Genomic DNA, 16,920 nt, shown 5'->3' with positions numbered 1-16,920 from the left:
AAATATATTTTATTGAAAAGAAATGCTGTATGTTATAATATAGATGCAAAGTTGAAATTATTTTATTAGAAATGTTCACTCCTGTCAAAACAATACTTATGACACATTTAATAATTTAGGGAAAATATATTTTTTTTAAATCGTGCCTTTAAAAATAAATTAGAAAAACAAAAACTCAAATGTAAAGAACAAAACACAAAGAAAAATGTTAATCAGTTTTCAAACCATTATTAAAATATTGCAAAATGTCACATTGCAGCATAAACATAAAAAAAATATATTTTTTTAAATGATTGAGTGACATGATTACATAATATCAGTTTTGTATAAGTGGTTTTTAAATATATGCTCCAGTGAATGAAGTAAAACATTTCATTTTGGCCATTGAAAAACGTGAATATAAATATTTTTGTACAAAAAAAAGGAGCAGTTAATTTAAAACTCGCCGGAGGAAAAGGTAATAAAGTAGTGCGAATAAGCCTTGGAAGAGTGAAAAACTTTATGTCGTAATAAATTTCACCTTTGCTCAACTAACACGAGCTCATACATTACTAGTTTGACCTATGTCCCGCCTCTTTTTGTGCACTTCTTGCGGTTTTGATTGGCTAGGCTTCCTCGCTATCCTAATACGATTGGACGACATAACTCAGTGGGCGTACTAGGAAGTGATTGTTTTGCAACACCAGCCTGATAGTTGGTGGTTCCTTCGTCTTTGAGTTGCATTTTTCTTGTAAAACATGGCCAACGTCGACCTTGCTCGGGTCGGGAAGAATTTGTTGAAGAGCGCGGACACCGGAGATGTAAGATATAAAAGTAATAGAGAATCAACTATATCGAGTAAAATGTTTCTGGTGGTATTACAATTACTACCATTCTATATTAAAGCGGTTGGACCCACCTAGCTACTCCCTCGGTGGCGTTTGGTTCGAAGCTTCGAGACCTACTGTCATGTAGCTGCTGTCATTTTCCTTCCTGTTGCTAATGGGTGTCAAGTGTGTCTCTGGGGTGACTTATAATGATGCTCAACTGCATAGGAACAGACGAGAGGTGCCAAACGTACTCACACTGTGTAGAAGTACAGATACTTTTGTAATAATAATAATAATGCAAAAAAACTGGTAAAGTAGAAGTGCAATAAACGTACAAACTCTGAAATGCAAAAGGACAACATTTAAATGAATTTCTATAAAATACCAGCGTTTATAAATTGGCACAATGTAAAAAAAAAAAAAACAAGAAAAAAAAAAAACAACAACCCACAAACTAGTTATCCTCTTTTGTTGACTTGCAATGCACTTCTAATGACAGGCCCTGTTAATAACGAAATAAGAAAAACGCCATACTGGCTAATGATTGTAATTGTAAAACAACACTATAAATACCTTACCTGTATGTGTTTTTTTTTTCAAATTAGAGACAGAAATTTTAAATGCCAGAAGCTGGTGGTTTTTAGGGTGACACAAGATAACACATTCACTACTCGGGATGGGAATTGATAAGAATCAAGTGATGCCGATTCCATTATCAATACTGTTTATCGATCTGATTCCCTATAGATTCTCTTATTAATTCTCAGTGGGTGAGGAAATTAAAAATATATGATATCACTGATGTCATTATCATTGACTATTATATATATATATATATATATATATATATATATATATTCAAAGTTGAAATAATTTTATATATAATATATATATATTATATATATAGTCACGAGCTGTGGGTTGTGACCGAAAGAACAAGATCCCGGATACAAGCGGCCGAAATAAGTTTCCTCCGCAGGGTGTCCGGGCTCTCCCTTAGAGATAGGGTGAGAAGCTCGGTCATCCGGGAGGATCTCAGAGTAGAGCCGCTGCTCTTCCACATCCAGAGGAGCCAGATGAGGTGGCTGGGGCATCTGATTCGGATGCCTCCCGGTGAGGTTTTCCGGGCACGTCCCACCGGGAGGAGACCCTGGGGACGACCCAGGACACGCTGGAGCGACTACGTCTTTCGGCTGGCCTGGGAACGCCTCGGGATCTATATGTTATAGAAGAGCTGGATGAAGTGGCTGGGGAGATGGAAGTCTGGGCGTCCCTGCTAAAGCTATTGCCGCCGCGACCCGACCTCGGATAAGCGATAGAAAATGAATGGATGGAGGGATATATATATATATATATATATATATCAATAACACACACACACAGTGAGTACGGAAAGTATTCAGACCCCCATAAATTTTTCACTCTTTTTTTTATATTGCAGCCATTTGCTGAAATCATTTTAGTTCATTTTTTCTTTCCTCATTAATGTACACAGAGCACCCCATATTGACAGAAAAAGAAACGAAAAAATACTTTGCTGTGACACTCATATATTTAACTCGGGTGCTGTCCATTTCTTCTGCTCATCCTTAAAATGGTTCTACACCTTCATTGGAGTCCAGGTTTGTTTGATGATACTGATTGGAATAGATTAGGAAAGCCACACACCTGTCTATATAAGACCTTACAGCTCACAGTGCATGTCAGGTTACCATTTTTTTTTTTTGCTGCACTTAAGGTTCCTAAGAGCACAGTGGCCTCCATAATCCTTAAATGGAAGACGTTTGGGATGACCAGAACCCCATCCTAGAGTTGGCCGTCCGGCCAAACTGAGCAATCGGGGGAGAAGAGCCTTGGTGAGAGAGTTAAAGAAGACACCAAACATTACTGTGGCTAAGCTCCAGAAATGCAGTCGGGAGATGGGAGAAAATTCTAGAAAGTCACCCATCTCTGCAGCCCTCCACCAGTCGGGGTTTTATGGCAGAGTGGCCCGACAGAAGCCTCTCCTCAGTGCAAGACAGATGAAAGCCCGCATGGAGTTTCTGAAGGACTCCAAGATGGTGAGAAATAAGATTCTCTGGTCTGATGAGACCAAGATAGAACTTTTTGGCCTTAATTCTAAGCGGTATGTGTGGAGAAAACCAGGCACTGCTCATCACCTGTCTAATACAGTCCCAACAGTGAAGCATGGTGATGGCAGCATCATGCCATGGGGGTGTTTTTCAGCTGCACAGACAGGACGATTGGTTGCAATCGAAGGAAAGATGAATGTGGCCAAGTACGGGGATATTCTAGACGAAAACCTCCGAAGGTTCACCTTCCAACAAGACAATGACCCTAAGCACACAACTAAAATAACAAAGGAGTGGCTTCAGAACAACTCCGTGACTGGACCGTTCTTGAATGGCCCAGCCAGAGCCCTGACTTAAACCGAATTGAGCATCTCAGGAGAAAGCTGAAAATGGCTGTCCACCAACGTTCACCATCCAACCTGACAACTGGAGGGGATCTGCAAGGAGGAATGGCAGCGGATCCCCAAATCCAGGTGTGAAAATGGTATTATCTCAAGGGGGTGGTGCTTCTACTAAATACTGAGCAAGGGGTCTGAAAACTTATGGCTGTGTGATATTTCAGTTTTTCTTTTTTAATAAATCTGCAAAAATGTTAACAATTCTGTTTTTTCCTGTCAATATGGGATGCTGTCTGTACATTTAATGAGGAAAAAAATGAACTTAAATGATTTTAGCAAATGTCTGCAATATAATAAAGACTGAAACATTTAAGGGGGTCTGAATAGTTTACGTACCCACTGTATATGAAATTAGTAGCAATTTTCTCTCAACTTTTCTCCACTTATTTAGAAAAACTTTTTATCATGAAAAACAAATAAATGGATCAAAGCTAAATGAAGATACAATAAAACACAAATATCCAGTGGAAAAATACCAACAGGAATTGAATTATTGTGAATTATCAAGAAGAACTGGTTTTCGATTCCCATCCCTGTTCACCACGGATTGTCCTTGTAGCCGACAACATCAAAACATTCTCTTAAATAAAAACCATTGATATCTATAATATATTGCTTCTCTGAATCTGTTGTCCTGAATGCATCCTGGTTCACGTTACTCCATGTCATGTATTTTTTTTCGCCTTAAAGGACCCAAAAGATCTCAATCAATCAAGATCTCAATCGCAGTTGACTTCACCTCTTTCCAGTTGCTCCACTGAATTTGAAAAAAGTAACAACTTAATAATGACAAAATAAGGAAAATGCAGATATATGTTTTAAAATGTAGGGAGTAAAAAGTCACCATAAAAATAAATACTCAATTACAAAACCTATTGAAGTATACATACAGTAAATAAGTATTTGTACTTCCCAACACTGGGAACAGATGACAGTGGTAGCCGACCTTGTGCTTTTGTTTTTTCACAGTGTGTGGAGCTGCAGTCTTTGTGGCAGGACAGCTCGGTGGTCATGTTCTTCCTGCGCCGCTTCGGCTGCCAAGTGTGCCGCTGGATGGCAGCTGAGATCAGCAAGCTGGAGCCTGACCTGTGTGCCAACGGCGTGACACTCGTGGGAATCGGGCCCGAGGAATTTGGCCTCAAGGAGTTCCAGAAGTTGGGATTCTTCAAAGGATGTAAGCGGCATTCATATGACACACTCGTGACTCAGTCATTTAAAAGTATGACTTTGGTACAATCTTTTGGCACCAGGGTGCCAATTAACTATGTTGAATTAAGGAGCTTTATTTAGACAAAAGTAGTGCTTTGCCTCCATCTTGTCGCCTCTACAGGCAATTATGACATTTCTTTGTGGGGGTAGCGTCAATTACTCGCAGATTTTTGCTATTCGCGGAAGAGCACGGTCCCATTGGGAACACAACATTGTGTACTCACCATTCACTGGATGTTTAGCCATATTGTACTGAGCAGCCAGGACAGGGACACGTGTATCTGTTTCAGACATCCATTTCCTCTTTTGTGGTTATCGTCATGCTATTCTTTTTATGGTGATTTAAAACAAGTAAACAAAAAAAGTCAAAGAAAAAAAAAAATACTTTATAGAGGCGGGTTGTAACAAGGTACATTTACTCCATTACAATTGCTTAAGTAGCTTTTCAGATCAATTTTAATTGTCAGAGTAATTTAATGCAACATACTTTTTACTTTTACTGGAATATTTTTGGTAAGAAGAAACTATTTTTTTCATTTTACAGTAAGCTACATTGCACTCATATTTTTACATATGAAATTCTCTACATTAATACATTTTTTTTATGCTTTGCTTTTCTCTACAATTATTTATCATTACTTAAAAAAGGTATTGGAACGGCAAGGTCAATTCTTTTGTTGTATACTGAAGATATTTGAGTTACAGATCAAAAGATGACTATGAGACAAAAGTTCAGAATTCCAGCTTTTATTTCATGGTATTTACATCTAGATGTGTTAAACAACTCAGGATAGAGCACCTTTTGTTTGAAGCTACCCACTTTTCAAGTGAGCAAAAGTATTGGAACATGTGACTGATGGGTGTTTCTCGTTGCTCAGATGCTGCGTTTGATTATTCTTAACAGTCATATAAGTGTAAAAATACTGTAGCCGTTGTGTTTTATTTATGCAAGACTGGGAGGTGAATCTCTTGTCGATGAAATTAAACGCAGCCGCCACCTGTGGGTTTCATAACAGTTTTCCTCGTAGGCATCACTTGTATGCTTCTTTGGTGGCATAACAGAAAAAAAAAAACATAAAATGCAAAACACTCTTGTTGAATTAATCTTGTGAGATGAAGTCTCATGGAAAAGGTTTGAAGGTTTTGTGTGAATTTCCTGAAATTAATAACCAAAAGGTTTCTTTTCTTTTTAGCAATTTACGTTGACGAGCAAAAGAAATGCTACAGGGATTTGGGCTTTAAAAGGTGAGTCGATTCAATGTTAACTGAGCGCACTGCACTCACTCTCTCGCTCTTAACTAATGATTAGTAATAATGATAATAATAATAATAATATAATACATTTTATTTCAAGCGCCTTTCAAGAAACCCAAGGGCACTGCACAATAAATAGTGGTTAAAAGAAAATGGAGAAAATTAATAAAATAATGTAAATGTGTGATTCAATTAGAATGAATTGCAGATAAAAGCTAACCAAAAAAATCTTACCTACAAAAATCAAACCTAACAGTTCTTAGTCATTAAATGCAAATATGTTGAATTTAAGTTAAAGTAGGAAAAATTAAACTTTAAACTCATTGGAATTTCTTAAATTTCTGCATAAATTGGTCAGAAAATGTGGTCTGATCTTCTAAATCACAAGAATAAACAAATATGCTTATACTAATACCACACAAACAATTATATGTTCGTGTTTTTATTATAAATAACTTGTTAACATTCACAGGAAAAGGAGGAAAAAGAAAGTGAACCTCCAAGAGTTAATCAGAGTCGGTGTGAGCCAACCTGAAGTCCAATCAATGAAACAAAATTGGAGGTGTGGCTTTAAGTTGCTCTCGCCAATAAAAAACACACCAGGTTAGAATTGTCTCCTGTCAAGAAGCCTGATGTGTACCATGCCTCACTCAAAAGCGCTCTCAGAAGAACTACGATAAAGGATTGTTGACTTGTATAAAGCTGTAAAAATGTACAAAAGTATCTCTAAAACTCTTTATGTCCATCAGTCCACGGTTCGACAAATTGTCTGTAAATGGATAACCATCAGCACTGTTGCTTCCCTCCCAAGGAGTGGCCATCCTGTAAAGATGACAACAAGAGTCCTTACAGTGTCAGCATACCACTAACACTAGTGCTGCCAAACCTTGCAAACCACTCTGTAGTTTATTCAATCTGTGCATTTATGCTGCTCTTGCTGTGGCACATATCCAATACGTATAAAATCTTTAGTTACATTTGGCAGAGGCCTAGTTCCACTCTGAGGCTGGACGATTCCATGCTTTCCCCCCCCTGTAATTACACTGCCGTGACACCCCTTTTCTCTCTCACCTTTGAGTTAAAATAAATGTCACTTGAACCATAAAAAGATATTCCTTCACAAATATAATGATGCTCCACTTGGATTGACTTGCAGGTACACAGCTTTGAGCGTGGTTCCCGCTGCGTTGGGGAAGAAAGTCCGAGAAGTATCTTCAAAGGTAGCTGTGCTTTGTTGCACACTGGTGTGATTCTCCTGCAGTTGCTGGAACCTATACTGATGCTTGTCTCTATTACTGCTGCTTCATACGTAGGCCAGTGCTGATGGCATCCAGGGCAACTTTTCTGGCGACGTGCTCCAGAGTGGAGGCATGCTCATCGTAGCCAAAGGTACACCATAATGATAAACGTTCACAAGCATTCTAATCTTAAAAATTGTTTTCCAATAGCAAATATTATGAGGTGAATTAGTTTATTCCTGGCTCAAACTTCCACCATAAACCTTAATAACTGTACAGGGGACGTTATTCAAGTATAAAAATAATTTGACCACAGTAACCTAACACAAAAATTACATATTAAATTACTCATGAAGTATTTAACTGTCTTCCCAATGTTTTAATTGTTATACCAATGTAAAAAATAAGTCAACCACTGTATGATCAAACTACTCCCTCCTTTTGTAGAGGAGGGAGTAGTTTTGTAGATGCATGGCATACACATGATGGAATTAGTAGAACACATTCACACACATGTAGCCTACAATTTAGTCTAAAATGCATATCTTTGGAATGTGGGAGGAAGCTGAAGTACCCGAGAAAACCCACGCAAGCACTTGGAGAGCGCGCAAACTCCACACAAGACGTCTGAAGCCGAGGTCCAAACCCGGAACCTCTGAACTGTGAGGCAGACATGCTAACCACTACCACACCATGCTACTTTTGAAGCACACTTAGTAGAAAATTTTCGTTACATTCCGTATTGCACCACTTTTGAAGCATTTGACATTTGAGGTTGCACTATAAATGGAAGAAAAATGCTAGAAAGAGGGGGTATGGGACTGATAAAGGCATCGCTGCAGCAGTTAAAATATATGGTATGTTGAAGTTCCTCCACAAGAGGGCGGTCCTCAACAAATAGTCCATACTGTTACTGTGCTGCAAGAAAAAAAAAAAATATAATATGGACGAGTGGGGAGAGCCATCCAATCATATAGTTTATAGGCTTTTCCTCATCATATTGGGCCTGTTTTGCTTTGGCTTTTTCCTTTCATTGTGAAGACACCACACAAGGTACCAGTTATGCCATAGAGGGGAAAAAGTGGTATTATTATTATTTTGTACTGACATGCATTTTATTTTCATTTATGAGGAATTGATTTATATATCCTTTCACTGCATAGTGCAGTGTGCAGAATGTGAGACACCAACAAAATTAGCCTATGCTAGACGGGTTGCAATCAAGAAAGCATAAGCATGCTAGCAATTACATTTTAGGTCAACACTAACTACCATTCAGCTCACACATCACTCATGTTATATGTACATTACACACATAAAAATGCATTGCTGCCCCCAACGAGTTAAGTGATCAGTACCTAAAACTGAGCCAAACTAAAGAGTGGTAATAGTGGTTATATTCTTGGATAGTACAGGCCAGTGCTTTGTAGGAAGTTCAAAACTTCCTTTCCTCTCTCTTTTTGGGAAGCACCACGTCTTAATGCTGTCTTAATTAAAAACCCACTACAGTAATCCCTCGTTTATTGTGGGTGTTTGCTTATTGGTTTATGGTTATTTTTGACAACTGTGTGAATCTCCGCATTCCCACACATTAATCTTTCCCACACTCTTCTTAACCTCTGTCTTACTCATAAACATTTCCTATGCTCTTAAACACTTTTTATACTCTTAAACATGCATAATATCAAGATCATATAAAATAAAGGTACAGTACTCACCATTTGAATTTTAATGTACTCCACAGCCAGGAAGAGCAATACAGCTGTCACCTTGATATTATTTTCACCCTTCTTTATGTGCCGGACCCAAGATTCATTTATGCCATATTGGCTGCCGACAGGTGCAAACGTTCTCCCTTTCTTCAACAGGTCAAGAAGTTGCATTTTTTTTTTTGCTAGTTAGCTGCTACTGCTAGCATCTTCCTCTGCCTCTAACTGACACGTGCCTTGTTTGGGCGGCATCGTAGACCTTGAAATAAAGTATTTTAACATTAGCCTATTTATCTGACATTTATTGATAGAGTAACGAAACATGCGAGGGATCTGGTTTGATGTGCATCCCGTGTTCTAGGTGCACAAAAATGACCAGGGACTCAAAAAGCATGGGGAATCTGCGTCCACTGACTTTATGATCAGTGTCGTCACTGTGTGACATATCGCTAAGATGATGATCTGTAAGTGGCAAAACTTTGAGTCAACTAGGTAAACAACATGGGAAATGTAGCGAGAGAGGAATCAGAGTAAAATTGATCATCATCATGTACCCAAACAGAGGAGGGTTTTGGTGAAGGGAGACTAAGGAAATAATTGCATACAAGTTCTGCCACCCTTTTAGCCAATCTAATCTGCATCGCAGACGGTAATTACTGAAAATCACTGACTCGGCACAGACCAGACAGAGACAAGAAGAGAGAGAGAGAAAGAGAGAGTAAGCATGTAGATTGAGTTAAACACGGAGAAAGAACAGAAAATGACCAACAAAGGAAGAGAACATTTGGAACAAATGGCGCTTAAAATAGAACAGGCAGAGTCATTTTTGTTTATACTTCTCAGTTGGACATTCCCACTGGGAGCTCTTATTAAAAGTGCATATAATATGTAAAACTCCATTATGAATCAAAACAAAGGTTTTGAACAAACATAACCTTTAAACCTCTAAAACAACTCATTTAAGATTTTTTCAATTCAAATATGTATAATAGTTTGAGACTTCACTGTTTTGTCAAGATGCCAAACAGAAAAGGAGAGACTCAAGCTTTATTTTTCTTAAGTTCAACACTTTATTTGAACACGTATAACTTTCTCTTTTTATATACTTGCTCTTATTGTGAAATACAGCCCTACTTTCATTTAGTAAATGAGAGAACATTTCACAGTTCTGGTAATATTTTTGATTACCAGGCCAGATTTTGTAAGATGTGTACAATTCTTTATTATGCTCTAATATCATTATATCAGTGGCATAAAAAAACATAAATGAGAGTATTGTTTATCTTGAAAATTTTGGGGATAATAGATTGTTCTAAAAACAATTGCTATCGTGGCAGGCCTAAAGAGCAAGAGCAATGGATAATACTAACTATTGTACAAACAGTATAAAAGATTATAGATTAAAGAGTAACAACTGTAATAAAAATCTGCGGGGCTATGAAGCAAGAACCGTGATGTAGCGGAGGATTACTGTAACTGTATTCCGTGACGGTAAATTACAGGAACTCATTGTTCCAGGGCTGGGACTTACTGTTTCCATGACATGTGCATCGGGGACCCACATAGTCTCAAGTGTAAAATGATCTATGCCAGGTTACTGTGAGACAAACTCTCAGCTCCCCTGCTTACTACGTGGCCCCGCACACACTGAGAAGAAAAATGCCATCATCCCTCTCCAGGCATGACCAATCAAACCGAGAATAACCAAACTCGAGATGAGTGAAAGGGTTGGATTGCGTGTAAATCAATTGGGCATACCTGGCGAGTAAAACACAATAAATGCTCGGATGCTATGTTAGCAATCATGTTAACCCAACACTGGCCAACACCCACACGTTAAAATAACAATATTAACACGATCTGGTTATATGGCACAATGGCCGTTTTACAATAATAGTACAAATCACATTGTAACATAATTGTACGACACAACACGGGCACGGGAAGGAGCCATCCGGCCCTCTCACAGACGTCGCTTGAGAGGGGCAAGATGGCTTGCCTCCAATTGTGAAAGTCCTTCGTCGACGAATATTTTAATCTTACGGCAAGTTAGAAACAAGATTGGAGAGGTACAAAATAACGTTCATATAGTCTAAATAAATCTAAACTAAATGTGCCTCATTTTTCCAAGACCATGAACAGAAAGAACCATTAAAGGTAGAGCTTATCGATACGCCAGTCTTTAAAAATTCTAGCCCTGGGGCCACTTTAAATATCAGGGCTCTGTAGCCATCCATACATGTACCCATGTGTCATTTTTCAGCTTTTACTCTTAAAATTGACAAGAAAAAAAATAGTCATGGATTTGATAATCCATCCATTTTCTTTACTGCTTATCCTCACTAGGGTCGCAGGCTGCTGGAGCCTATCCCAATTATCTTCGGGCGGGAGGCGGGGTACACCCTGAACCGGTCGCCAGCCAATCGCAGGGGATTTGATCATATATTTTGTATTATTTCTGATTGCCAAGGGGGAGAAAAGACCTTACTGCACTTCATCCAGGACTCCCCAGGAGACTATGTACCTTTGGAGGACATTGCAAAAGCGTTGTCAATTTCATCCCACGCGAAAGAGGGCCAGAGGCCAGTGGTAAGCACACTTGTGTTATTGTCGAAAAAGTGTCAATGTCATTGCAGATAACCGAGATTAGACTTTCCCAATGAGGGGTTAAACAGAACATCAGGAAAAGCATGTGTTGGTCATTACCCACACGTCAGTCTCTGTTGGTTTTACGTCAGCACCATCGCGCGCATCCAACATGCTTCTCCATGGACAATATCATGCTCGTTAGCTGACACGGCCCATCCGCCTTGCGGGTTGTACATTACCTCGCTGGAATTGGACCGTTATATTACCATGATACTGTAGTTAGTGAGAACATTTGCAAAATCATTCATGCTCCAGCAGTTCTTTAAGGTTTGAGGAAGAGCATTGAGATGGTTATCGGCGTCCTTATGTCACTCTGGAATCAAGTACGTGGCCAATCAGCAGTATTCTCGCTTTTAAAACAAGAAAGGAGGCCTGAAATGTTGAACAGTAATTTTGTGTCGGCTATTGCTCAAACTCTATAGTGTTCTTGCTGTGACCACCAGTAGGTTGATATGCAGCATAAGGTCCATGTACTAGTACACTTTTTGTCATCACTAGTAACGCAATTCAGCGCAGTTCAGGAAGGACAAGGGTGCACTAGACGAATGACAGTGTCTTACTAGTATGTTTTTCCACTACTGTGTGACATTCCTCCATACCTAAGTAAGACTAGTACTACTAGTGAAGTGCTAGATGTTAACTAGTATGAATTTATAATGTCACTAGTAATACTGGTAGCACACAGTTGTCAACTAGTGCACAGTTTTGCCTATGTTTAGTTACATATAGTTAGTTGTCTGACCAATTATGCAAAAGCTAGTACAAGCACCTTCAGCTGGATGTCAAGGATATTGAATAACAATCTTTGTGTTGAATTAAAATAAGACATTTGCAAACCTCTTCTTTTACTTTGGAGAACGATTATAATTTTTTTTTAATCATAATCAATTTATATTTGTGCATTTTCTGCACTGTCAATTTGTTCATGTTTTTTCCTCCGATTCATCGTGATTCATCGTCCGTCCTCTTTATTGAGATAAGTGGCTGTCTGTTAGCACACTTCTGCTCACCATTTTGAGACATTTCATTCCCCGACTGTCCATTTACATCCGCATACACTTCAAGACTGTGGATTTTTGTTTCCAGGATTGACATCCTCTGCAGCGGTCCGTGATAGTCCTCTGTGGAAAAGGGAGGCATCTTGATTGCTGGTCTTGTTGCTAATAGCAGGCTTGTGCTAATTAGTAGGCCACACTCACGTAATGGTGAGAGGGTATCAGAAAATATTGGAATATAGCAACAACTGACTGTATCTACAAAAAAAAGTACAGTCCCACAGGTTTAAAAATACCCAGGAGTAAAAGGGGGTTTAGATCAGGGGAATGGAGACTCTTGTGATTAAGGGCTATACAAATAAACTGAATAAAATGAGAGAGCATCAAGGGTGTCCTGGGAAATTATCCAATTTCACTAAATTGGTCTGAAAATTATTTCATAATTATAATTTGTGTTTTTGTAAATCTATCTATGCCAACAATGTATAGTGACGGGTAGAACAATTACTGTAAATGCTTTTTTCCATTAGATGGCAGAAGGTAAAATAAACCTTGGTATCCAAATGTTGTCATTCATACAACAGAACAAGCCATGGCAGCTTTGTGTTCAATTAACAGGCCCAGATTTTAGAATGAGTAAATAAATGTGGGAGTAAATTGAAACGACATCGTCAGTATTTCAGTCTTTGTACATTTTGTGACAATTTTGTTTGGTGGTATTCTAATTGGAGCCTCGGCTCAATAAAGGTTGGGACACACTCCGATAGTCTGTCCTATGACTGTCAGGTCCGTCAGGTTGCTTGTGACGCCTCTCGCCTCTTCCAAGCACAGCCGACCTCCCCGTGACCTGTCTGAGGAGCAACGCACGTCCTCTCCGAACACAAAAGACATCATTGTTGCACCGTGCGCTCCAAAGAAGACGAGAGCTAGTCACAAGCTAGCGCATGCGGTTGTTTGCGAGGGGCATCGTACATACAGTAAAGCTTTGTGACTGTGTCGAGGTCAGCGGCTGATCCCAAGAAATTGCGCTTTTTCTCAAGAGTGACTTCACACATTTGTCCATCCATTTTCTACCGCTTATCCGGGTCGGGTCGCGGGGGCAGTAGCTTTAGCAGGGACGCCCAGACTTCCCTCTCCCCAGCCACTTCCTCCAGCTCTTCTGGGGGGATCCGAGGCGTTCCCAGGCCAGCCGAAGTGCGTAGTCTCTCCAGCGTGTCCGGGGTTGTCCCCGGGATCTCCTCCCAGTGGGAAATGCCCGGAACACCTCACCGGGGAGGCGTCCGAATCAGATGCCCCAGCCACCTCATCTGGCTCCTCTCGATGTGGAGGAGCAGCGACTCTACTCTGAGATCCTCCCGGATGACCGAGCTTCTCACCCTATCTCTAAGGGAAAGCCCGGACAACCTGCGGAGGAAACTCATTTCGGCCGCTTGTATCCACAGTTCGTGACCATAGGTGAGGGTAGGAACGTAGATCGACCGGTAAATCGAGAGCTTCGCCTTTCGGCTTAGCTCCTTCTTTACCACAACGGACCGATACAAAGTCCGCATCACTGCAGACGCTGCGCCGATCCGCCATTCTTCCCTCACTCGTGAACAAGACCCCAAGATCCTTGAACTCCTCCACTTGGTCCTCTGCCTAACTAGTATCCAATGCTTTCTGCTAAGTCTTTTCTCAAAACACGCTGGTTCGAAGTGATCAGCACAGAGTTTGGAATGATTGCTCGGCACCCATAGCTGACCATGTTTCTTCCCCTGTCGATTGACTTTTCCTATCCACTGGTCACGTATTCCTTTTCCTTCCTTTCCTTGTTTTTGCCACTCCTGAACCATTTGTACAACCAAATGCTAAACAATAAGCCATTGTGAAATCGCTAAATCATACGACAACAAATCTACAAGGACGGGAACAACAGCATGGAACAATACCAGATAATGCCGAATGAACAAGCTGTTTGGCTATGGTGTTACGTCACAGCGCCGGAAAGAGCCGATGACCGGAAGGCGCGTTCTGAATCGTATTTATCGATTTAACTGCTGTATATCTGTGATATAATCACTTTGAAATGGCAGATGTGTTTTATAAAGGGGTTTTAGAGTTATCAAGAAAAGTAACATATTTTTCCTCTGACCTTTATTACTGGGTTTGTGAAATAAGAAAGTGCCAACTAAGCAGGCCCAAAAAATGGCACGTAAATTTGACACACCACAGAAAAGAGTGATGTTAACAAGCCTGTCAAATTTGAATTCATAACATTCTCAGAAACTGTGGGCGTGTCGAATGGATGCGCCAAAAGGAATCAAACATACTGAGGGGGCGATAGCTTATACGATGTAAAATCACATCAGGAGGCTCAACTTCAAAATTGAATGGTTATTCTGGTGAAAGTTTACAAAACTATCCGTCGTAAAATGCCCACTGCAGAGTCAGGCGATGGTGTTGAGGTTCAGCTCGCCATCTGCGTGTCTTCAAAAAGTCCTTCCATTGCCTTCTTATTGCCTCATTTTTGGGGCTCTTAAAAAAAACAACGAGCTGTTCTGTAAATTGAGGCATTGTTGTTGGTACGTGCTGCAGTGGTGTGGCACCTGGAAAAAGTGTACCGATGAAGGTACCTCTATTCTTGGGTAACAAGTGCAGTGGTACGAGAGCAAAAAAAAAAAGTGCACTTTTTGGCACTAATGTCATTCCTTTTTTGCAATGCCCACTGTATTCCGTGTCATCCAACTCGCTAATACGAATTTTATGATTTCATGCTTCCACCGCACATGGCGCTTATCCACCAATGGGCCGCACGGAGAAAACAAAACATCTTAATTGTGTCGCTTGGTGTAAATAGAGAATTGACAACCTTTTATCTTTTTCTTGCAGTGCAATGATGACATTTGCACTCGATGAGGAGGTCGCCTATCAAGTTTGATTAAAATCTCATCCACTCGGGTGAAAGAGGAAACATTTGAATGTACACGAATGATTCTCTTACCAGTCTTGTTTTAATAAAATCAAGGCCATACTTTCTGATCCCAAACGCTTGCTTTCAGTTTGTGGTTGTTAAAATTGTTCACCCTGACGAACATGATTTGCCGTACTCGAATAAAGTGTAATTGCACATCCACTGCAGTAGATGGCAGTCTATATCTCTTTCTTTTGTACTTTCTTTAATGTTTATAAGTATTAGATTAGATTGTCCTTTATATACAATGTTATATAGAGGTGGTTGCAATTGTTTTTTTCTTCCTGGGGGGGGGGGGGGTCGTAACAGAAAACAATTGAGAAGCACTGCGCTAAACCGAAGTTAATAATGACCATGCTGTTACCTAATCTGTACTAACACTGCATCTTCGCTTACCTGTTGGCTTTGATGCTCCGACATTTTTTCTAAAACTTGAAAATCAATGCATACACTTGTTAAGATCATGGTATTTTAAACCACGTGTCACATTTGATTCAGTAAAACATTTAAAATATGAAACGTGAAAAGAATAAGTCAAATATACGTTTACTGTAATTCATCTTGTTGGGACATTCACTTTATTGGCAATCTTTACAGATCAGCATCACAAAAATAGCAGTCGTAGAGGTCAAATTAACAGCAGAAATATTCATAAAACATTTTTTGATATATTTGAAATCTGGCAAAGCAACAATGCAATTTTATAAATAAATAAATTCCTCTCAGGTGTCTGTCTGTCTGTCTATCTGTCTATATAGTTCCATGTGTGTCTGTGTGTGTGTATGCAAATATATATATATATAAGTACTTGGCTGGTAATAACAACACAGTTTCACCATGTGGATGTCACCTGATGTGTCTACATGTAAATAATCCTGTATAGAACATCGAACAAATACACTAACAAACGTATATCTAGTACTATTGTAGAATATAGCACATTCAGACTAAACAGTCACAAGGCATCCTGAATGTATTCTTTTTTTTTTTTTTTTTTTTTTTTTTTAAAGCTCTCTACAGCACAGAAGCAACATTAATTACCCCACTCTACGCCCTCCCACCATCTCCTTTTATGCTCCGCTTTGAGTCTCCTGCCATTACTTGGTAATAAAGATAGAAAATAACAGTCCCAGCCCCATTCATCCGGGGTCTTATTAACGGTCACAAGGCCTCGCCGTCCTTTCATCTCCGTTAAATCAATGTGAGGTTCATCTGCTTGCCGCTGCCTGATCAGTTTACCGTTCATGTGTAAGTGCTTGTGTCCAAAAGGCAAAAAGTCCAGTATTAACGACGGGACTGCATTGGTCCATGTTGGTGTACTAATTTGACAAATGTCGCCTTGTCATCTGATAAATGTAACATTATGTTGTGGAAGCAGAGAGAAGATGTTAAAGGTGGTACAAAAACCCTGCGACGGGCTATCTCGATAATCGCCTTTAAAAAAAAAAACAAATAAAAAATTAGTGGACACTCGGATGACTCTGAATTTGAGCAAAAACGCCCACAAAGTAGAAAGAATCCAGAACCCTCTAATCCAAATCATCACAAAAAATGCGATGAAACAAGACATGACTCATGTCATATGTCATAGTAAATTTCATTTTTTTATACTTCCGTTGACATTTTTGCCAGGAGTC

The 16,920-nt window shown here is 39.6% G+C and overlaps 1 protein-coding gene across 2 annotated transcripts; it reads left to right on the top strand.

The window, feature by feature from the left end:
• The first annotated feature begins 671 nt into the window (after positions 1-671).
• On the top strand, positions 672-15,429 carry prxl2b (peroxiredoxin like 2B). Of its 2 annotated transcripts, none has more exons than XM_061688596.1 (7): positions 672-800; positions 4,249-4,453; positions 5,682-5,733; positions 6,899-6,962; positions 7,056-7,131; positions 11,160-11,278; positions 15,202-15,429. In XM_061688596.1, the coding sequence occupies exons 1-7, from the start codon at positions 738-740 to the stop codon at positions 15,226-15,228; spliced, it is 606 nt and encodes a 201-aa protein (XP_061544580.1). In that variant the 5' UTR covers positions 672-737; the 3' UTR covers positions 15,229-15,429. The 2 variants fall into 2 exon arrangements, with proteins under 2 accessions (XP_061544580.1, XP_061544581.1); XM_061688597.1 differs by lacking the exon at positions 15,202-15,429 and adding an exon at positions 12,425-15,192.
• Positions 15,430-16,920: the final 1,491 nt, after the last annotated feature.

This window comes from Phycodurus eques, chromosome 10, assembly GCF_024500275.1.
Source record: "Phycodurus eques isolate BA_2022a chromosome 10, UOR_Pequ_1.1, whole genome shotgun sequence".
NCBI lineage: Eukaryota > Metazoa > Chordata > Actinopteri > Syngnathiformes > Syngnathidae > Phycodurus > Phycodurus eques.
This window is presented reverse-complemented; position numbering and strand designations above follow the sequence as displayed.

Bases quoted from the DNA above. Each gene is read 5' to 3' on its own strand.
- prxl2b (XM_061688596.1), top strand. From the start codon at position 738: ATGGCCAACGTCGACCTTGCTCGGGTCGGGAAGAATTTGTTGAAGAGC. The intron at 801-4,248 runs GTAAGATATAAA...GTTTTTTCACAG, and splicing joins AGAGCGCGGACACCGGAGAT to TGTGTGGAGCTGCAGTCTTT. The intron at 6,963-7,055 runs GTAGCTGTGCTT...CTTCATACGTAG, and splicing joins TCCGAGAAGTATCTTCAAAG to GCCAGTGCTGATGGCATCCA.